Below are 23542 nucleotides of genomic sequence, written 5' to 3'. Positions count from 1 at the left end.
AATGACACCAAAAAGAAATACAGTAAGTTAATTATCTTCTGTTCATACTGTGGCATAATCCTTGGTGAAGGAAGAATGCTGCTCAGTGTTAGACTTGTACTGGCCTGGGACACACAATCTGAGAGCTTCATCATGTCTCACTCTCTCTATATATCCCAGGGAGGTACATCTCAGGTCATTTACACTCACACCACTGATAGGCAACTGACCATAACTCTCTCCTTGCTCAGTTTGATGAGTGGGACATTAGCATGCTTACAATGGAGTCTCCAATGACCAAAATATTTGATTGTAAGGCTTTCTGCCTTAACAGCTTAGATGTCGAGACAGTGTGAGATGTGGCTGCATGTGTTGTGGTGGATGTTGCTGCTTTAGTGTGTTTTGGAGGTTGATGAGGATACTTACAGTAATTTCTGTGCCTCTGGGTCCTTTGAGGTTTAGGAAGAATACTTTTAAGAGCCTCAGCATAGGTGGGTCTAGATGTTTGCCTTGTAGTTGGTGTGGAAGGTATTGTGTGTTTTGTGTTTCTGACAATATGTTAGGAAACTGTAGTAGTTTTAGGTAAGTTTTTCCTCCAGAGACGATGTAAAATTTCATCTCTCACATACTGTATCAGACTGAAAATTAACTGGGTGTCCAAAAACATTAGACAGTTTCTACGTTGTCTCAGAATGCCCAGTTCTATTAAGCAGTCTGGAGATACCAGAGAAAATACAGATCCACGGTTTCAGATATTTATATATTGGACTTCAATGTGAGTGAAGCCAAGGGGATAAGGCTATGATTAGTGATTAAAAAAAAGCTAAGGGTGCAGATAATAAATTTGCTTGGATGCTAGTTGGGTAAGAAATACAACCTTATTTTAATCTTGCAGAGCAGTGCTCCTGTTTGTGCAAACCTCATGCTTATTGAACTGGTGTGTTCTCAGGAACTCTTAGCAATTTGTATAACAGGGATTTGGAGATTTTGAATACCTGCATCTATACAAGGCACGGCTAACTGCCACCAAGCGAAGCTTGGCAGAGGACTAGCCATTGCAGACCTCCATTCATTCTGCATGAAGCCTGCTTGGAGACTATGGTAAAACAGTGATACTTGTGGACCATATAGTTCATATTTCATACTATCACGGCATAGGGAAATGATAGTTGGGGCATTTCTTGAGGGGTGTTAGACTGAAAGTAGGGTAAAATATGAGGTGTATTTATTGGACAGTAGATTTGTTAAATCTTCTGGCTCTGTATAAGTGACTCTATTTACAATTAGTTTTGTACATTGTTATGTATGGCCCTTAAAGGTGCAGATGTAGGTGAAGAATGCTTTGTGATGGTCTTTACCCCAAGATGCTACTTTTAGTGTAAATTAACCAATATTGCTATAGTTTGGAAGGTTCCACATTTCATATTGTTGATTGTGGTGAGGTTTTTTTGAAACAAAGATTTTACTGTTCTAGTGCTAGAGATGATTACATGGCACAATAGACTTGCCCTGCTTTTTACACTGGGAAAGCTGAGAAATCATTGAGAACAAGAGTTTAGCAACATATATATGATATTAATAAGAAAGATGAGCATAATGCACAGTTGAAGCATATTAAGCTTAACAATACCCATCGATTCACATTTTATGTTTTATATAGTACAGGGTATGTTGTCGGGGGGGGGGGTCCCTGGAAGGACTTATTAGAATGCAAAGAGTTAAGGTGGCAACTCAACCTTAATTCTACTAATGGTTATTGTTTAAATGATATGGTGTCCATTAGGGTCTATATCAGAAGATGGAGTTTCAAAACTTCGAATCTGATATGGTCGACACCATATCATCAAAGTCTTGAAACTTCAAATCTTTTAATGGAGATCTCCGTACAGCACAGAAAGGGAAGAATTCCCTTTTTAGCACTGTAGTGTGATCTCGGAGTTGGTATATTTAAGTAGTGGGGTGCAGGGGGGCTTGCCCCCCGCTTACAGCTTTTAAATGGTTTGTTTTTGTAGGTTGTTGTGTTTTACTACATTTTCAATGTTTCAACACTTTGATTATATGGTGGCTACCATATCAGATTCGAAGTTTTGAAACTTTGATAATGTTATATAGACCCATCCATTAGTAGTATTTTGCGGTTTAAAGCATCTTTATATATGTAAGTCACTTTAACTTCCATTTATTCACTCTGTTTATTATTATATGTATAATAATTGTGTTTAGCCCTTGGGTGAGTTTTATGGTTCAGGTTGGCAATGCCATTTATATAAAAACATATTAAAATATAAAAAATATGCACTAATTAATTTTTTAAACATAAAATAACTTTTTTGTAATGCACTTAGGAAATAGTCCACTCGGTTATGAACTGTATGTGACAACAATGAAAAATAGCAACAAAACAGCAAAACCATCCCAGTTACAGAAACACGACTTTGGTTAACACATAAAACTACTCTTAGATAAAAGAACAAAACTCACGTAAAAGCAAAAGCTTTTAATTCACAGCAAAAACCAGGTAAGCGCTTTTGCAAAACACAGTTTACTTCCTCAGACCAATGTACCACATAAAAAACAATTAACTTTAAATGCATTCATCCCCAGCCCAATTTTACCCAATACATTTCAAACTAACCAATGAAAATAAAACAAAATGTTACACCCCTCTGATGTAATCAAACATATGTCATTTCCATGACTACAGTGACATTCACATATCCATAAAATATTATAACTTCCATATTAGCAAACCAACTCTTGTCAGGAAAGTCACCCTGAGGAATAGGCATTCCAGTATAGCTAGGCAGATAGGCATTCTCCGCTTGTTCCTCATAGATCAACAAGAGTGGTGTTCTCAAGTATACTCAACAGCTGCAGATGTTTCTAACCCCTGGTCCATGGTGGCTTGAGGAAACAGAAATGGCCACAGCACCCATCTGCAGCTGAGGCAAATTTGTAGCATGCTGAAGGAGCCAAGGCTGTCTAGAAATTTTCTTCTGTTATTGGCTGGAGGAAGGAAAAAACTAGGAACCTGTGAAATAATTTCACAGAAAAGAGTATTGTATCTGCCATGGCTACAGGCACACATGATGACAGGATACTGAGTTTATGGAAATGCTAATATAAAAGGCATTCTGAATACAATTACAGTATACAGAATCAGTGCACTATGGTAATGGGATTCTGTAGTCGCTCAGCATTATTCAAAGACATACAAGGTAATCCACTCTTGCTTTACAGTATATACTGATTAAGCAGGAACTCTACCTATGTATTCAGGTCTATATTATATAACCAAAGTTTTATAACTTCGAATACCATATGATCGACACCATATGATTGAAGTTATAAAACTTCAAATATGTATATAAAAAAAAAAAAACATTACCTGACACTTTAAAGAAGGAGGGCAAGCCCCCCTGCACCCCTTACACCTCCTGCTCTTTAAACATACTAACTCTGAGATCACACTACAGTGCAGTAAAGGGAAATAATCCCTTTGCCTCATTATAGTGCAGTCTCGGAGTTGGTGGGGGGGTGCCCCCGCTTACAACCCTTAGTTTTTTGTTTCCTCGTTTTATTTTTTTTTTATGTATTCGAAGTTTTATAACTTCGACCATATGGTGTCGATCATATGGTTTTCTAAGTTATAAAACTTTGATTATATAATATAGACCCATGTATTCTACCCTTCTATACACAACAATGAAATGAAGTTTTGTGTCCGATATTATAGCATAGAGTTCTGTCCTCTTTTATGTTCCAAGCTGCTGTCCATCTGCACAATGCACGTGAATCATCCTGCCCAGCAGATGTTAGCATATTGTGCTGTCTCCGAGCATTCATACAGCATGCTTCTCTGACTTTCTATCAGTATTAAGTGTACAAGGTCGATTGATACACTGCAGTAATGGAATATAACAGCACCATGTGCATGAATATTCAGTCCTAGATAGAACAACACAGCTACAAAAAAATGCTCACCTGCTCCTCAAATGTAAAAGCTTGGCTGATCTCTCGTGGAAATCCGTCAATAATGAATCCTTTGGCATCTGTGTGCTGAATGAACTGGTGCTTCAATTCCTCGATAGTTGTTTCCTGATAAAAAAGTGGAATTATTACCACAAACTGAAAGTTTAATTCAATTTCTTTCAAATATTTTTTATCCATCTAGAATGATTATTACAACGATGAAAAATGCCTCCTCTTCCTTGTCTTATGGGACCTCGCTGGTCTGTATTCCTGATAGTTACTCTACCCACCCTCACTGTAAATTGTGATGGGCATTATCATTCTACATCCACACAGTGAGTGCTTTAATCATTACAGGTAGAATCATTAGTGGGAAAGTCACCTCTTCCAGCCACAGGTTTGCACTGTTACCTTTACCCATTAGTTTGCCTTCTGCTCTCATAGCTTCATAGGTAAGTACTAGGCACAGGCTAGCTGCCCTTGCAGGCCATTTTAAGCCTAGCTAGTTTCCCTTTTTGTACTCAAAACAACCTTTCCCATTCGGTTAATGATTGGTCTTACCCATCCCATGTCGATAATTATATATTACCCCTAATGACAATAACTGGGAACATACCATAGATAATTTGAGGGGACCCATGCATGGGATAAAGCATTTAAGAACTGCCTGTCAATTAGTAGTACAGGGGGCAGTCCTGGATTAAATTTTCTGTTTCTCATCCACATATCTAAGTTACGTTTGAAAATGGACAGGGATGTACATTGTTTTATGTGGATGGGGAGACTGTTCCACAGCAGCCGTATCCTCAGAGAGATATACCTGTCCCTCCAAACTGTTCTGTTCATGTTGCAGAAGAGGTTTATATCCCTAGACTGAATATTTTTGATGTGCAGTAGGTCCATCAGTATTGGGTTAGAGGATGCCTTGTATGCCAGACACAGGTCACTTCTTAGCAGTCTGTAGGATACCTAACAAAGTGACATGGCTTTGAGTCCATCCATGTAGGACATGTTGTTTAAGCCGTGTATCCTTTTAGTAAGGTATCACTGTGGCAATTCTAGGTGTTACATGTGTCTGGACAGATGCATGCCAAAGGGGGCATTATATTCAATTACTGGCAAAATGAGGGCTGAGTAAAGGGGGGACAATGACATTCCTAGATCTAGATTTCCTAGATCTTGCTCCCATGAGTTTTCTCATGGCATTATCATAATTAGGTAACCTCCTTTCCTGTCCTGTCTGGTTCAGGTACAGTCCAGATTACAAACGAAAAACCCAAAAACCAGCAAAACCAACAGCAAATAACCAAAAACACTGGTGTTCCAGAAAACCAAGCCAAGAAAATAATGTAAAATAATTTATTCAAAGTTTTCGTCCGATAAGACTTCTTCAGAATAAAATTGTCTACAAGCCCACAAGTATTTATACTAAAACATTCATTAACAACCAATTAACAATACAATTATATAATTAATTCATACAATATCTACTTAATTAAAAATGTTCAAAAAACAAAAACATGTATAAAAAATATATCTATAACACTGTAACACTAATGTAAACATCATTTTTATGTATATTTTATACTTTCAATTTGTTGTTGACCAAAAAACATTTGATGTTCATCATATCATTAAGGCGTGGCGGGACATCTGCTCAAAACTTTAATTGCCACAGAGTTTCCTTTCTTTCTATCTTATTTTTCATACTACCTCCCCTTAAATCACCTTTAACGTGTTCTAAAATTGAAAACATAATTTTTTTTATATAATGTACATTTCACTGTGTGCCTGTAAAGGGCATTATTGATATCTTTAGTCTTTACAGCATAACAATGTTCCTTTATGCATTTACTAAGGCTTCTTGTAGTCATACCTATATAGTAAGCAGCACAGCTTGAACATAAAGCAACATATACAACATTGTTAGTCATACAATTATATCTTCCATCAATGCTTATAGTTTTATCATAATGCTCTAAATTGATGTAAGGTCCCCCCAAAATATACCTGCAGGCACTACAGCTATAAAATTTGAACATCCCTCTGATTTTATTTGTAACTGGAGGTTGTATTAGAGTTTCATCACACTGAAGAATGGTTTTTAATAGTTTGATTCTTCTTATAAACAAACTTAGGTGCTTCTCCCAACACTGCACTCAATCCATTATTGCCATTAATTATTTTCCAATTATTTTGTATGGCACATTTAATATTTTCACTATCTACAGACATCTCAATGGCACATCTAGGTAACATTTCAGTAGATTTCACCACAAGATGTTTTTTATTAACTACTAATCATCCTAGAGGCTCTTATATATTGGCCCTTCGGAATGTTTATTTTTATAAAATTTGGATGATTACTTTTGAAATGTAAATAATTGTTTACATATGTTTGCTTTCTGTAAACTCCACTAGAAAACTTCTTTTCCATCACATCCCAAATTAACTCTACATCCAAAAAACAAACTCTCTTTCCTCTGCCACCAATAGTAAAATTAAAAAAAACTGCAACTACTATTGATTTCTTCCAAAAAACTGTTTACCATAATGTCTTCGCCCTTCACAATGAAAAAAAGATAGTCAATGATTCCCAACTGGATCCCCTTGCATAAAGGGGGTGCCACTACTGACCCTGGAAACTATCACCCCATTAGCTTGACAAGTCTGATCTGTAAAGCCATAAAGCAAATTACTATGGATCTCATAAACAAGGACGTAGGCAATCTCCAAGCATTTGACCCCACCCATTTCAGATTCATCAAGGACAGATCTTGCCTGTTGAACCTGGTTGACTTCTCTGAGACTGTCACCAAGGCCCTGGATGAAGGTAAGTCAGTACATACAGCTTACCGTGACTTGGCCAAAGCCTTTGACACAATCCCCCACTTGAGCATCATCAAAATGCTAACACAACTTGGCATAAATCCCCATCTCATCAGGTGGGTGGCCAACTGGCTCACCAATAGGGCCCACAAGATCAAAATAGGCACCTCCACCTCCGACAGAAGACCTGTCACTAGTGGTGTTCCCCAGGGATCTATCCTGAGACCCCTACTGTTTGGCATCTATCTCTCAGAGGTCCAGGCAAAGACAAAAGACCTGTGATTGACCAGGTTTGCAAATTACTGTAAGTTGGGTGCTGTCATCGACTCTCCAGATGATGTTAACATACTACCAGAGGGTCTCACATCAACAAATGACTGCTGCTAAAGTCATGGCTTTAAGCTAAATGCAAAAAAATGTATTATTATACCATTCAGCGAAAACACGGCCCCTACTGATTACCACATCAACAGCAATCCCCTAAGCACACAACCTGTAGTGAGATACCTGGGTACATAGGCTGACAACAATCTCACATTCGACCATCATGTAGCAGCAGTGGCCAGAAAAGTCTTTTACTTGGTTCACCTCATAAGTAAAGGGATCACATCCAGAAAAAAGGAGGTTATTATCTCTCTGTACTCCTCCATCTTAAGTTCAATAACTGAGTACAATGCCCCATTTGGTATGTACCTTTCCAAACACATACACCAACTGGAAAGGCCACAGAAATACCTCAAAAGAGAATCCATGGCCTCCAACACCTGTCCTATGCAGACAGGCTCAAATCACTCTCACTCTACTCGGTATTGTACAGATTGCTCAGAGGTGATCTTTGTCGTGCTTACAAGGCAATCTAAGACCCTGACCTACTAGAGATGCTCAATTACTGTAAGTCTAACTCCTCGCGCATTACACGCTTGAAAAGCCTAATTCTAATATGCGACATTAACAAAACCTGCTAGAGAGACAAGTTTGTCTCCCAGGGGCTGCCCCATCTCTGGAATAGACTTCCCATACATGTCAAACAGAGTACTTCACTGACCCTCTTCAAGCCCAGCCTTGAATGGATAGGAAACCACTAATGTGTCCCAGGGGTTTCACTTGTGTCCCTCATTGACAGGGGCAACAGGTGCTGACTGAGGTTTCTTTTTTGGAGATAAACTCTTGGCTAGACTTGTAAGGGCCCCAGGGCCATTAGCCTAGTAACCTCCTATGATCTTAATATACCCCTAAAACCCTATCAACTTAATACTAACACACAAAACTATGCACATCTTCAAATATTGAAGTTTTACCCTCCTAATAGGAACAATTGTCCCAAACTGGGGTCTACGGTTATTCATCGAAGGGTAAAAGCATCAAACAGCATTGCATAATAAATGCCATTCATCAAACCCTCCCCATGTGGAGGGCTGTATCCCCCACAGCCCCCACTAATTATATAGACTACCTTCAAGATCACACTACAGTGGGAAAAGGGCACATTTCCTTACACCTACCATAATGTGATCTTAGAACAGCTCGATGAACTGCATGTTTGATGATACATTCCTTTCAATGCCTTGGTCTGCCATGGATAGACATGTATCCCCAAAACTGACAGACACACTCCTTGATCTGGGTTAACGTATAAGGTAGGTTTATCCATGCTAAGATGCATGGTGCAGCCTGTGCTTCTACTAAGACCTGTCTGTTTTTCCTTATCGTTATTGATCTCCCAGAAAGAGAAAGCAGAAATGCTTTCAGAAAATATTATCTCCTAGCTGTTGATAGTAAAAGGTATTCTGTTTTTATTGGTCTTTATCAGACTGTCTCCATGGAAACATTACAACCATATACAGAGTTCCTTCTACAAGAATTTATTTATTTGCTAAAGGAAAGCTTTATTATTTTCAGTGACTTGTTACTAGATCAAGTCAAGAGTCTTAATCTTGTCATTTCACTATCCAAGAATGAGAAAAAACACAAACAATTTTTCATGTATCATGCTCTTTGACCAGACTTTTTTTTTTTTTTTTACGTTGCAGTGCCTGCATTTTTTGAAACTGAGCAAGAAGAAAAAAGCAGGGGTACCTGTTTACTTTAGTACCCAATTACACTTGAAAATAACAGATAAAACTTTACTGTACAGCATGCAGATTATATCATGCACCATAAAGATACTACTGTTGAGAACAACATTTTATTTACAGCTAACTCTCTCCCTCCCTCCTATTCCTCTCTCCTAAATGTTCTTCCAAACAGTAATGAGATGAAGAAGGGCATATGCTTGAAAGTCCCCTACAAGTTTAACAAAGTCAAAAGATTTCAGGTTTTCTTGCTCTGTCATGTTTCACAAATATAATTAATGCTTTGTAATCCCACATTTATTTGTCAATTTCTGAGTTACTGGTTTTGTTTCTGTTTATCTTCATCACCCAAACGCAGTCTCTGCTTCATTTCCAATTTACTATTGGTTCTTCTAGTCAACTCTTGTGCTTTTTTGTCTCTGAAGTATTTTCCATTGAAACATTGGAAAAGGTTTTACTGGCACAGTCTCTGTCATCTTTATTACCAGAAGAAAAAGAAGCAGAATCTCCTCCTGTTTCACAGTTCACTTTTGGTTAAAGAAAAGTACAGTTGTGTACACTTACCATAAATGTAGATGTTAGAGTGTATTCACTGTTGCAGTCCTAACTAATGGGTTATCTGGCTCCCAGTAGCCCTCAATCAGCCAGAATACCAAAGGTAAGTAAATATGACATCGGCTGTAGTCAGTTGTAAAGGACATCCGATACAAAAGGAGGCAGCCAATGTCACTTTCTCAGTCTTTCTTGCCATAACAGTCAGAAGGCCCCAGAAAACAAGGCTTAAAACAAAAGCAACTTTGGCAAATACCAAATTTAGTCTGTACCGTGGGAAAAAAGAACAGGAGAGGACCAAAATGGGGGAAGGAGGGAGGGAAACTAGGACTGCAACAGTGAATACACTCGAACATCTACATTTATGGTAAGTGTACACAACTGTACTATGTTCATGTTTCACTGTTACAGTCCTAACCAATGGGTTGATTACCAAAGCCCAGAGAAAAGGGAGGAGGAACCAACAGAATCAAGGATTGCAAATAATGCCCTGCAGAACAGCAGTGGCAAACCCTGCCCTGGCTCTAGAAAACAAAGGCAAATTGTAATACTTTGTGAAAGTGTGAATAGAGGACCATGTGGCAGCCTTGAAAATGTCTTTAGTAGGGACATCCCTTAAAAAGGCTGCAGAATAACTTTTTTGGGTGGCGTAAGCTATGGAACCTTGCTGGCTAGGCTTACGTAGGCCCTTGGGCCGATAGCTTAGTACCTACCTATGAATCTATAAGTGGAAGCTGCTCTAGTTGAGTGGGTCCTAACCCCTTTTGAAGGAATCTTGCCATGAAAGGAGTAACAAAAAGTAATACAATGTGAAATCCATTTAGAAATGGTTTGCTTAGAAATAGCCTGGCCTTGGGCTCTAGGGGAAAAACTGACCAATAACTGTGCTGATTTCCAAAGGTTTTAGTCCTGTCCAGGTAAAACCTGAGCTGTCTGTGCACATCAAGAGAATGTAGGATTCTTTCACCTCTATTTTGAGGATTAGAAAAGAAGGTAAGAAGGTGTATGGACTGATTAAGAGTCAGGCTAGAAACCACCTTAGGCATAACGGAAGGGTTGGTTCTCAGAGACTCTATCTGTATGGAAAATAAGAAAAGGCTCCACAGCCAAAGCTTGCAGCTCCAAAACCCTCCTTGCTGAAGTTATAGCCAAGAGGAAAGCAGTCTTCCAAGAGAGAAACTTTAAATTTGCAGTGGCAGCTGGCTCAAAAGGAGGAAGAGTGAGTTTCTCTAGAACAAAATTGAGATCCCAGGCTGGAGTAGGTGCCCTTCTGGGAGGTTTTAAGTTGCAAGCACATCTGAGATGCACCTTCATCAGGGGATGAGAGAAAATGGGTTGTTCAAAAGAACAATGAGCAGAAATGGCTGAAGCATGGATCTTGATAGAGGAAAAAGAAAGACCACCCTGAGGCAAATCAGCCAGGTATTCCAGGATCAGAGGAAGGGTAGGCTGAGATGAAGATTCCCCTCTAGCCTGCATCCAATGAGAGAACCTTTCCCATTTACCAGCATAAGACTTCCTAGTGCTAGGCCTACTGGCCTCCCTCAGCATGTCAACCACCTACTAGGAAAGGGAAGAAGAAAAGGAAGGAATCATACAATGAGTCATGCTGCCAAATGGAGAGACTGAAGATGAGGATGTAGAATGTTTCCCCCTTCCTGAACCAAAAGATCTGGCTTCAGAGGAAGATGCCAAGAAGGAAACTGGGAGCGACTGCGAAGCAGTGGATACCAATGATGTCTGGGCCAGTCCGGATCTATGAGAATAGTCCTTGATCGTTCATCCCTGATCTTTAATAATACTCTGGGAAGAGGAGTGAAAGCATAAACTGATGGCAGCGTCCAAGGGAAGGACAGAGCATCCACTCTCCAGGTTCTGCTGTTATGCTGTCTGGTGCAAATAAGAGGTAGAAGATGGTTGTCTGGGGAGGAGAAAACTGTTCAGCTGCCACTCGTGAGGATCCAGGGTTTGTCTTCTCAACTGGTCTGCCAAAACATTGAGACTTCCTGGAAGAAACTGAGCTAGGAGATGCAGGCCCAGGGATGCTGCTATGGACCAAAGATTCATGCTCTGCCTACACAGGGGGTAAGAATGAGTCCCTCCCTGCTTGTTGGTGTACCACATGACTGTGGTGTTGTCTGTTCTATCAGATACCTGGAGAAAGAAGATGCTTGAAAGCTAGTAAGGCCTGCTGAACTGCTATCAACTCCTTTAGATTTATGTGCAGGTGCATCTGCTGGGCATTCCAACGTCCCTGTATGCATCTGCCATCCAGGTGTGCTCCCCAGGCATAGTCTGATGCGTTTATGGTACGAACTTGAGTGGCAGGAGGCGGGTGAAAAGGCATGCCCTTCTTTTGTAGACAAGCTGTTTCCCACCATAGAAACTCTGTCTGCAGACATGGAAGCAGAGGAATCATCATATCCAGGTCCTGTGTGTGTTGACACCAAATGTTCTTGGGGTACCATTGCAATTTCCTCATATGCAGTCTTGCATATGTAATCATGAGAATGCAAGAGGCCATGTATCCCAGAGCTTGCAGGTATTTCCTTGCAGGGAGGTGGGATAGGCTTGCCAAGTCCTTGAAGTAAACTGAAAGAGTTGTCTGCTTCTCCTGGGTGAGATATATCATCTGCGCGGCTGTGTTCATACTCGCTCCCAGGAATGTTATCTCCTTGGATGGCACCATTTTTGATTTTTCCTCATTGAGGGTGTAACCCAGGGAAGAGAGGAGTCTTTACAAATTCTAGATCCATAAACAGCTGTTCCTGAGAATTTGCTTGAATCAGACAGTCATCCAAGTATGGATAAATCTGAATTTTCTTCTGCCTGCAAAAAGCAATGACCGGAGCCAGGCACTTTTTGAATACTTTGGGAGCAGTAGATAAGCCAAAGGGCAGTGCAGAGCATTGATAATATTGCTTGCCCACCCTGAAACGAAGGTACTGCCTGCAAATTTCCCTGATAGGGATGTGCAGATAAGCTTCTTTGAGATCCAAAGTTACCAGCCAGGAATCCTTTTCTAATATTGGCAGCAACTGATGCAGAGTGAGCATTTTGAACTTTTGAATTACCAAGAAAGAGTTCAGAATGGATAGATCTAGGATGGGACACCAGGTGCCTTCTTTTTTTGGAACTAGGAAAAGTCTGGAATAGAAACCCTGGCCTACCTGCTGAGCAGGAACTGATTCTATTGCTCCCAGAAGAAACAGAGACAAAATTTGTTTTTCTACTTCTGCCCTTCGGTTTGGAGGAGCATCCAGGAATCCTTTGGGGGCTGGAAAGGTGTGGAAAGAAAACTTGAGCCCTAGGGATACAGTTCTGATTACCCATTTGTTGTCTGTGATAGTGGCCCAGACATTTGCAAAAAGGGCCAACCTTCTCTCTAAAGGAATCTCCAGGCAGGCAACAACAGGCAGAAGTTGGATAAAGTCATTGAGAGTGTTTTGATCGAGATGCAGGATTAGAACTTCCCTCCTTGGAAGTGGAAGCCTGCCAACATTTAGACCTTTGAGGGGTAGCCACCTGCCCCCTAGAAGATTTGTAACCTCTAGTCCTAGAAGTCTGCTAGTATCAGGAAACGTCCACCTCTTAGAAGGGTAATTCCTGCTAAAGCGTGGAGGTTGAACTTGCAGAAAATTCTTAACAGTTTGCATAGACTTGGCCTTATCCTCCATCTTCTTGAGCACTTCCTCTGCTTTGCTGCCAAAAAAGACTGTCCTTATGCAAAGGTACTTCTAAAAGCTTAGTCTTGACAGGCTCTGGAAGGGGCCGTTCCCTGAGCCAAGCATGCCTTCTAATAACAGATCCAGTAGCTGTAGCCCTGCAGGAGGCTTCTAGAATGTCAAAACCACAATGTAAAGAATGTTTATTGACAAGACTGGCAGAATTCAGCAAATTTTGCATATCCTTACTCTCCGCCAAAGGCGGCACACTTGCTATCCTAGACTTAATAGCCTCCAAGGTGTGCTGCTGGTACTTCAGCAAATGAAAAAGACAATTAGTAGACCTAATAGCAAGAGTGGCAGAGGTATACACTTTTTTACCCCACCTATCTAGGTTCCTAGATTCCCTGTCAGAAGGAACAGGATTTTTGGTAACAGTGGCCTTAACTCCTTTAGGTCCTTGAGAAATAACCTCAGGATCAGCCAACTGATTCCTCTAAAGAAACAGATGAGAATCAGGAACTCTATAGTACCTGCCAGGTTTCCCGGAAGCAGGAGGAACAGTATTTGGAGTCAAGGAATTTTCCAGAAAAATATCATCAACCACTTCCAACACTGGGGGAATAGCCAGAGGCTTATACTGAGGTAAATCCAAAAACTTCCTAACCCTTTTCTTAGATTGGGGATAATCCTGACTTTCCCATTTAAAATGCTCCCTGAGAGTATTCAAAGTATCACTAAAAAAGAAATCTTCTGGGCGAGAGGCAGAAGGGATGGACTCCTCTGCATATGAATCTTTAAAAGGAGAAAAGGCCTGAGAAAGTTCCTCTTCATCGGCAGAAATGTTAGAAGAATCAAAACCAGAAAAAGACAAAGCCTCAGGAGTGACAACCCTACTCCTTTTAGAAGGAGGAGGCTGTGTACCCCTAATAAGAGACAAAAGGTCAGTAGCCATTTTAACCATTTGGGATTGAGGGGAATGAGAAGAAACTGGAGCCTGCTTTTTCACAGGCTTATGACTGGAAGATTTACCTGCAAGTCTGAAGGACTCAGGAGGCCTGGCAACAGCCGAAGTTGCAATAGAGGTCGTCAGTATGCGTTTGCTGTCTGAACGAAGAATGGAGACCTTGGACACTGGCGTCAGCTTAGCGGCTCCAGATCCAGCTGAAGAGGTAGCAGGCGAAAGGTGAGAAGGCAAAATGGAGGCAGGAGGCCTAGGGGACTCTGAAATGGTCTCATCCGAGGCCTGCGGTTGAAAATCTGTGGACTGCAGGGGCTGCAAAGGCACCTCACTGGCTACCACATGACTGACTACCATCCTAACGTCATCCGAGGACTTAACTTTCTGAAGCCTGTCGCGGTCCTTATCCTTAGGATTTTTGGGTATATCCAAAGCCTGAAGACCAGTGGATGCCATATTGACAAACGTAGGCCAAACTCCAAAATGTTTAGCTAAAAGCTTAGCTTGACGACGAATAGTACACGGATTAAAGGAGGCAGACAGATAACAATTAGGAACATCGTGGTAAAGGCCTAAACAAATAATAGAATGGGAATGAAAATCTCTATGTGGAATCTGTTTTCCACAGGTAAGACAATTATTAACCTTTTCTGACATTCGTTAAGGTAAGAAAAGAGGATCCCCAACAGGGTTGACTTCAACTTTGTAGTCGGAAACAAAAAAGGTAAACTGCCGACTGTCATTCGTGCAAGAAATTCTTCTGCTGTGGGCTCCGCAGCAAGGAAAACTGAGGAAGTGATGTCGGCTGCCTCCTTTTGTATCAGACGTCCTGATGTCCTTTACAATCGACTACAGCAGATGTCATATTTACTTACCTTTGGTATTCTGGCCGATCGAGGGCTACTGGGAGCCGGATAACCCATTGGTTAAGACTGCAACAGTGAAACGATGAACATCTTGTGCATTTCTTCCTTACCATGTACTGCATCAAAAAATTATTGTGTCCCTCCAGGAAAATAATTTAAAGAAAGCTGGGTACAGCAGTTTGATTCTCACTCCTGCTTCTTGACATTTCCTTAACAGTGGAATAAATTTACTCCTCTTCTGCCTAGTATACAGTGACTAATCATTCTCCATAAACTTTCTGCTGTTTCTCACTTTTAGTACTTTGTCATTCTGCCACAGTTTTGTCAGAATCGATTCCTAACAACTCCTTCTGCTCGTAGGATTGCATCTTTACTATTAAAGGTCTAGGTTGCTTTCTCATAGCCAGGTTTGGAGCATACATACAATGTGCCCTTTCAATTAACAACTCCTGCTGTAGAATACGAGTCCAGTTGTTTATTTGTGCTTTCATAGAATTGATACAGACTGTTCCTTCCAGCTTCTCTGGTACAGCAGAAAATGTCAGCTTTTCCTTATGTGCTCTGTCCTCTAATTCAATTACCTTTTTGAAAAATCTCTTCTTTAGCAGTCTCATTTTCTGCCAGCCTTTTCTTCATTTTGACCTTTGATTTTTGCAGTTTTACCACCTCATCTGAATATATGTTTAACGTTTCTTTCATTTGTTCCAGCCTTTTGTTATTTGAGTTGATATACTCCATAAATGTTCCATTTATTTTAATGAGGTCTGTGTGTTGTTTCATACATTTCTCTAGGTTACTTCAAGTCATGTCTGGAGCTTCACCCTCCAGGCAGTGTTTTTTTTTTCAACTTTTGAAACTGAGTCCTCTATTTTTCTTGGCATCCAGACAATGCACTTACTAGCCAGTTACTGAAATTTACCCAGAAATACAAGTCCTCTGGCTTTCTCAGCTGAGTTTCTGTTTTCATACCAGGAGAGCTAAAACTAAATGGTTACTCAATGTGCAACCATCCTGGAAGTTGTTCTGTGCAGGATATTTCATAACAGAGGAGGAGGGGATTAGGAATACAGAAACATCCCCTTCCAGGAAAAGACAAGGTTGCCACTCTGGAACAGAACTTGTGAAGCTGTCTGTTTCACAGGAGAGGCAGAAAGAATTACTGGAGGAATACCCCACTGTCCAGAAAAACACTCCCTGTGAAACATCCATTCATGATGATCTGCCTTGGACTTGCTCAAACTGTCTGCCACTAGACTGTGCTCTGAGGGAATGTAAACTGTCTGAAAAGTCAGTAGATGGCTGATTGCAATATCCCAAGCCTTAAGAGCTAACCTGAAAAGAAAGGAAGATTTTGTGTTCCCTTGCTTATGTACCACATAACCTTGGTGTTGTCTGTGAAAATTCTCAAAGTATCTGGAACCCAAAAGGAGAGCAAAGCATGAAGAGACAGACTCAGAGCTTTTATCTCTTTTGTGTTTATAAGGTCTGCTCACTACTGGGAAAATCTAACTCCCTGATATTAATAGAAGATGTTCTCCAACCCTTGTCAGAAGCATCTGCATACAGGTCCCGAGTGGGAAGAGGAATCTGAAAAGGCAGAGCGGGACTCTCAGAAATTTGCTGAGTTCATCAGGGTAACTCTAATTTGACACACTCAAGAGGGGTCTGAGAAGATCCACAGGATGGCAATGCTGAAGCTAAACAGCTGAGAACACAAACTTCCTCATTTGGAGCCCAGTGAAAGGAAGTATGGGAATGTTTGATGCCATGAACTCCAGAGCACAAAGAAACTCCCTTGCAGGCAGCTCTTGCAAAAGAAGAAAAGCCTGAAAAATAAAAGGTCAAGAAATGTACATTGGGAAGAGGAAGCAAAGTCATCATCAGCAAGATCTGAATCCTGCAACCCAGAATAGCTTGGTTCTGAAGAGAGGTAAGAACAGACTTTTTGAGAGTTAGAGTGAATTCCACACTGCAGAGGAGAAGCATATTGTATTTGAGATCTCAAAGTAGGAGGTCCTCAGAGTGTGGTTGAACCAAAAGGAAAAAGGGAAACTCTGAACCTATTGAAGTCTGCAAAAGGCTACCACTAGCGCCAGATATTTGGTTAAGAGTCTTGGAGCAGTAGAAAGCCCAACAGGCAAAGCAGAGAACTGATAATGTTAAGTAGAAACAGAGAAACATAAAGCATTCTCAAAGACAGACTGAATGGGAATGTAAAGGTAGCTATCCTTCAAATCCACAGATACCTGAAAAGTTTGAACAAAGTAACAGGGGGAAACAGAGACAGGCGAGATAACACCTTTAAAAAGAGAACTTTTAAAAATGTGTTGAGAAAAGAAAATCCAGAAAGGGCCCACAAGAACCCTCCTTCCTGGCAAAAAGTAACATCCTAGAATAAAATCCTTAGCCCTGCTGTGAGGGCAGAACTATCTGAATTGTTCCTTGAACCAAAATGTCTTGAAGATTTAAAGGAAAGCAAGGAAGTTGCTTATGGGGAAGTTGGGGAATACCCAAAAATGAAGGAAGGCACTTCCAAACTATGAAACAGTCTTTCTGAATGATGCAAAATACTCAAGTCTGTGGTTATATGTCGCCAGACAGAGGGAAAGAAGAGTCTGGCAATGGGACAGAAGAAGTTGAATATCGAATGGAAGCAGATTTTTCAGGAAAAAAAAGGTTTTTGGCCCTTAGAGCCCCGAGAAGGCTCATCAGGAAAAAAATGCCTTGGAAGGCCTCTTAGTCCAGAAAGGCTGCCTCTGCCACTTCTGCATAAAGGAAGGTTTGGATGGATAATTTCTCTGAAACTTGGGACTAGGAGAAAGATCTGTTCGAGATCCTTAAGACCTTCCTCTTATCATGCAAGGTTTTGAAATACTCAGCAAGATTCTGATTGCATAAAGAGTCCAGCAACATAGCCATAATGTTTTCAGGAAGGGAATGTAGCTGCAATGAGGAATACCTCTCCATAACAGACACTAATGCAGCAGCACTAGAAATAATATCAGCAGCATTATAACTACATGTTATAGAATGGGAAGCAGAGTTCAAAAGGGAAATAACAGATGGCTTAATTTATGAATCAGGTAAGTCAGAACACCCCCAAGTTGAGAAAGAAGATGTAGAACATATCTAGTCATATGGGTCTGGTCTGGTAATTTATGGTTCTGAAAGATAAAGAGGCAGAGGTATACACTTTTTGCCATACCTGTCCATAGTGTGGCTCTCCTTGTCAGAAGGGAAAAGCTTGGAAGAGGCAGCCATTTAGAAGGTTTTTCAGTAGCCAGGGAAATCACTGCAGGGTCAGTGGAAGGGCTCTTATATAAAAAAAAATTCTGAGCTTCAGGAACTTTACAACACTTGTCAGGTTCTTTGGAGCAAGAAGCTGGGAGTCAAGATCTTGACAGACAGGAGACAAAAATGTCAGAGATCATCCAAAACTGAAGAGACTGTGAAGGCCAGTATCAATCAATCTGCGAAAGGTCATAGTACCTCTTCAGGATATCAAAAATCTGAGAACAATCACATTTAAAATGTTCCATCATGCATTCAACAGTGTCTTCAAACGACAACTATTCAACGGGGGAAAGAGAATCTTCTTCAAACCCCAGAGCAAGAGAAAGAATGAATTTGAGATGAGTAAACCAAGGACTCCTCCCCAGAATCTAAATCAACATCCTCCAAAGAGGAATCAGTCTATCAAGGATGCTTAGGAGAAGCAGAGAACTATGGAGCAGAAGAAGAAACAGACAACTCTTGAGGGGACTTCAGGGCCATAAGGGCTTTTTAAAGACCCTGAGTGAAATCCTGCCATTCTTTGTGTGGATGCTCAGCTACAAGAGCCACATGTCTAGTTTTCCTTTTCTTTTTTCAAGGAATATCAGTCCCAACAAACTTAGGATGATCAGATCCTTGCCTGATTTCAATAAGGGAACCAGAGACTCCCCCCAGCTAGAATCTGAGGAATCCCCTAGGCCCCTCCAAAAATGATCAGACATGGGTCACTGATCTTTGACTACAGCAGAAGTAATCACAGCCTTAGCAGACATGCAGTTAGGCACCTCCATGTCAGCCACCAAGTGGGACATAACAGAGACGGCAGATGTTGGATCCAGATGGTCCTCAGGTTCTTCATCCAAACTGATAGAGATGCCATGACAAGGCTGGCCAGCAAAAAATGTAGCACATTTTTCAGATTTTTCTTAAGCAGGAGCTGAACATCAGGCCAAGTGGATTTGGAGGTCATGCAACCCTGACCCAAAAGCTTTAATCTCTGGTTTCCTAAATAAATAGAAAGGGAAGATAGATGGTTGCATAAGGTCTTAGGTACAAATGCTTGCCAAATCTCACAGTGAATATGGTTGTGGGCAGGTCCTGCACAAAAAAGGCACTTCTTGCATGTATCTTTATGAAGAATATAGGTTCATAGGTTAGTACTAAGTTAACTGCCCTTGCGAGCCATTGTAAGCCTAGCCAATTATTCCTCGTGAGACTCAAACCCTGCATCTTGTGCTTGTAAGGCAAATACCTTAACCATTAAGCCACCCTCCCAACTCACATTTCCCATTCCTGGATGACATGTAAAAGGTAATACAACTGAAAGAGGAAAAGACCCCAATAGGGCACTTATCTTTTGAAGGCTCAGTAGCTGCATTAAGGCGATGTATGAATTGCAGACAAAATTTAAAAAGTAGTGTTAAGACCGGTGGCAAAGAAGTTCTGAGGATTAGGTGCTCATACTACACTTATGTACCTTAAGACTTAGACAAGAGTTATATGTATGCCATAAGGTACATGGGATGGAGCTAAAGCTTTGGTATACTGGTCCGGCATTCAGCTATCCTTGGCAGGATATCCCCCCTGTAAAGAATGCTGAAATGGTGATAAGGAAGGATATCACTAATGACTCTGAGTTCAAAGGAGATGACCTCAAATCTGAGGCTGATGGGCCAATGGCAAAGGATGCAGTCAAAAGTACCACTGACACTGAAGTCAACATCAGTAGCCTCAAGGATGATCACCAGAAGCCCAAATCCAAAGAAGGAATATTTTGTCATAATGGAAAGGGGGGTCAAGACTGACCCCAAAATAGTGACTGCCAAACAATGACTGATGCACTGGCCCTGAAGAAGCCAAGAATAGCAAGGCCAGCCCCAAAAGCATTGTTTATGAAACTATGGGGATTGAGGAATCCAGACCTAATGGCACCAATGGGATTACTGAGACAATAACGGATGGACAGACAGTACTGAAAGAAATGGGTCTCAAATGGATCCCATTGAGAAAGGGCAGGAATGCGATTGAAAAAAGTAGTAAAAAAAAGTATTCTGGAATTCCCAGCATTAGTGAGGACTCAGACTTGGGAGAAAACTGCTGTATTGCAAAGAGCATCTTGAACTTGCTTTTTATAGTCCAGCTGGAATGACAGAGACCTCCTGGAGCAATGAGAAACAACAGAAGAGGAATGCTTGGTATAGCCTCCTGGTTTAGAAATGCACTCTCTAACTGGAAAGGGAAGTGTTCTTTTTAGGGGGCACTTCCCCTTACAAGTGTCATAGGTTCATAGGTTTATACTAGGCTATCTGCCCTAGGGCATTTATAAGCCTAGCCAGAGTTGTGTGGCTTTCACCACCCCTTAGGTTGAAGAATACTATACCCATTAGTTTGTCTGTCCAGCAGTGATACAGAGATGATCCCCGATCTCCCATCCACTGGTCAAGATTCCTCTTGAACAGAGCCAGCGAGGTGCTCTGTCTCACATGGACCGGGATTCTGTTCCACAGCATAGGGAGTCTCTGGGTGATGAATCTGTCCCTCCAGCACGTCCTATTTATATCCGTGTTGAGGTTTAAGTCTCTTGCTCTTGTGGCTCTGGTGGATTTGGATTTTTTGAGGTGGAGCATGTCCATTAATTCCGGGTTGGACATGGCCTTGTACGTCAGGCACAGGTAACCTCTGAGCAGACGGTATGTGACTGAATAGAGCTGGAGTTTCCTTCAGTCGGGCAGCATATGGCATATTTTTGAGCCCTTTCATCCTTTTGGTAAGGAACTTTTGGGGTCTTTCCAATTGCTGCAGGTGTCGGGTAAGATACATTCCGAATGGGGCATTGTACTCAATCATTGGTCTGATAAGTGAAGAGTACAGGGGAACAATGACCTCCCTTGATCTGGATGTGAATCCCTTCACAATCAGGTGGGCAATGTAGAAGGTCCTCCTAACCACTTTGGCAATGTGAGTGTCAAAAGAAAGGTTACTGTCAACTTGGGTCCCCAGGTCCCTGATAATCTCTTCTGTGCTGAATGAATTGCCACCTATGTGGTAACTTGGGGTTACCTTGTTTTTACCAAAGGGTATGACTATACATTTTTTGGCGTTTAGCTTAAGGCCATGGCTCTGGCACCAGTTATCCGTTTCTATGAGACCTCTCTGAAGGATATCTGTGTCTGATGGATTTTCAACTATGGCGCCCAGTTTGCAGTCATCTGCAAACTTTGTCAGCCACAATCCTCCTATGTTTGCCTGCACTTCTGAAAAGTAGATGCCGAACAAGAGGGGGCCCAGGACTGAGCCCTGTGGGGCACCGCTTGTGACCGGCTTGGAGTCTGACATGGCACCAGCAACTCTAACCCTGTGGGTTCTGTCCTTGAGCCAGTTTGCAACCCATCTTGTGACATATGGGTTTACATTTAAGCTGGTGAGCTTTTCTCTGATACCCGAGTGGGGTATTGTGTCGAAAGCTTTTGCAAGGTCAAGGTAGGCTGTGTGAACTGCCTTACCCTCATCAATGGCCTTGGTGACTGTTTCAAAAAAGTCGACCAAGTTCAAGAGGCATGATCTGCCCTTGACAAAGCCGAATTGGGTAGGATCTAATGTCTGTAGGTCCCCTATGTCTTTATTTATGAGTTCCATTATGATCCTGTCCATAGCTTTGCAGACCAGGCTTGTTAAGCTTATGGGGCGGTAATTACCAGGGTCCGTAGAACCACCGCCTTTGTGGAGTGGGACCACAGTTGCCGTACGCCACTCTTTGGGTATGTATCCTGTGGTACGGCTAAGATTAAACAGCAGCCTTATGTGTGGGTTTAGTTCCTCATTGAGTTCATGTAGCACACAGCCGGGGACACCATCCAGTCCCACTGATGCTGTGTTTTTAGCTTTAGAGAGAGCAGCTCTCACCTGGGCATTTGAGATGATTGGGAGGCTACACTCTGCTGGGATAGATATTTCTCCTTTTGGGGTGGGGGGAGAAATTTTCACTGAACCTGTCTGCCAGTATGTTTGCAATGTCTGTGGGTTCAGTGATTTTTGTATCATTTTGGACTAATTCTGAGCATATCTGGGAGTTTCCACCCAGATTTCTAACATAGCTAAAGAAGGCCTTATGATTGTCTTTTGAGTCCTTGGCGATTTTTCTCTCAAAGTTGGCCTTGGATGATTTTATGAGTGATCGTAGTTTTTTACTAGTATTAATCAGAGATGTCTTCCCTTTTAGGGATTTTGCTCTATCTTGTAGTAGCTTTCTCCTCTTGTTGTAAAGTTTGTTTATGGCTGGGGTCCACCAGATCGGGCGCTTGCCTTTGGTGGAAAGGGTCTTGATTTTATTTGGGATTGCTTGATCCATGCAATCCTGGAGGTGCTCAGAAAGCATTTGTAAGGGATTCAGCAGCATGGGTTGTGGTTTCCAATGGCTCAGGGGCCTTGAAGGATACCACACCAGTCTTAAGAAGTGTGAAGTTGGCTTTTGAGAAGTTCTTCACTGTGGTCTTTTTGTTGGGGTGGGGCGGGATGTGGATCTCCAGTGAGATTAGTTTATGGTCTGATCTCACCAATGAGGGATATACTTCCGGTGTGGAGCATTTTGTCCCCATGTTTGTGATGATCAGGTCTAGTATATTTTCACCTCTTGTGGGAATGGTGACAAGTTGTTCCATAGCATTTGAGTTTATGAACTCCAGGAACCTTTGGGCTAGGGTATTGGGGCTTGAGTAATGTTCCCAGTCTATGTTTGGGTAGTTGAAGTCACCCAATATGATGGTGTTTGGAGAGACATTTATACTCTCCAGTGTCTTCAGGAAGGCTGTGTGGGGTTCCTGAGTTTGAGAGGGTGGCCTGTAACATGCTACAAACTGTAGGGCAGTTTTGCCTATGGTTAATTGCACCTGAATGGTCTCTGATGCTTCGTGAGTTGCCACCAGCCTGGAGGTGTGGGTATCCTTGATGAATATGGATACACCCCCTCCTTTTGTGGTACGGTCCGGGTTTTGGGGCCAGAACGCATGATATGAGGTAAAACCTGATAGTGCCGGGGTGCTCTCAGGAGCCTTGAACCAGGTTTCAGTCACAGCACAGACATCAATGTTCTCCATACTGAGGAGGGCTTCGAGGGCGTGCATCTTGAGATTTAGTCTTCTGGCATTGAGCAGCATTACCCTTAGTTTTTTTCCATTATTGTTTTCTAGGGCGGTGGGTTTAGAATTTGAGCCTTGTCTAAAAAAGGCACTATGGGGGTGGCAAGAGCCTTCGCCAATATCCGGAACCCCAGGGGTGACAGGTGCAAGCCGTCCCTTGCGAAGCAGCGTGGCTTGTCAAGCATGTCATTCCAGGCAGACAGACATTGGATCCCCTTAGAATGACATCAGAAATTAA

The 23542-nt window shown here is 41.7% G+C and overlaps 1 protein-coding gene across 2 annotated transcripts in view; it reads right to left on the bottom strand.

Moving 5' to 3' along the window:
• The window catches only part of LOC122790848 (adenylate kinase isoenzyme 5-like), a 1153343-nt gene that overhangs the window by 917685 nt on the left and 212116 nt on the right, over positions 1 to 23542 (bottom strand). For both annotated transcript variants that reach the window (XM_044058488.1, XM_044058489.1), the window contains exon 4: positions 3964 to 4077. In XM_044058488.1, coding sequence (XP_043914423.1) covers positions 3964 to 4077 — 114 coding nt within the window. The remainder of the gene's footprint in view (positions 1 to 3963; positions 4078 to 23542) is intronic.

This window comes from Protopterus annectens, chromosome 16.part0 (genome assembly GCF_019279795.1).
Source record: "Protopterus annectens isolate FY-2018-M chromosome 16.part0, PAN1.0, whole genome shotgun sequence".
NCBI classification, from domain to species: Eukaryota; Metazoa; Chordata; order Ceratodontiformes; family Protopteridae; genus Protopterus; species Protopterus annectens.
This window is presented reverse-complemented; position numbering and strand designations above follow the sequence as displayed.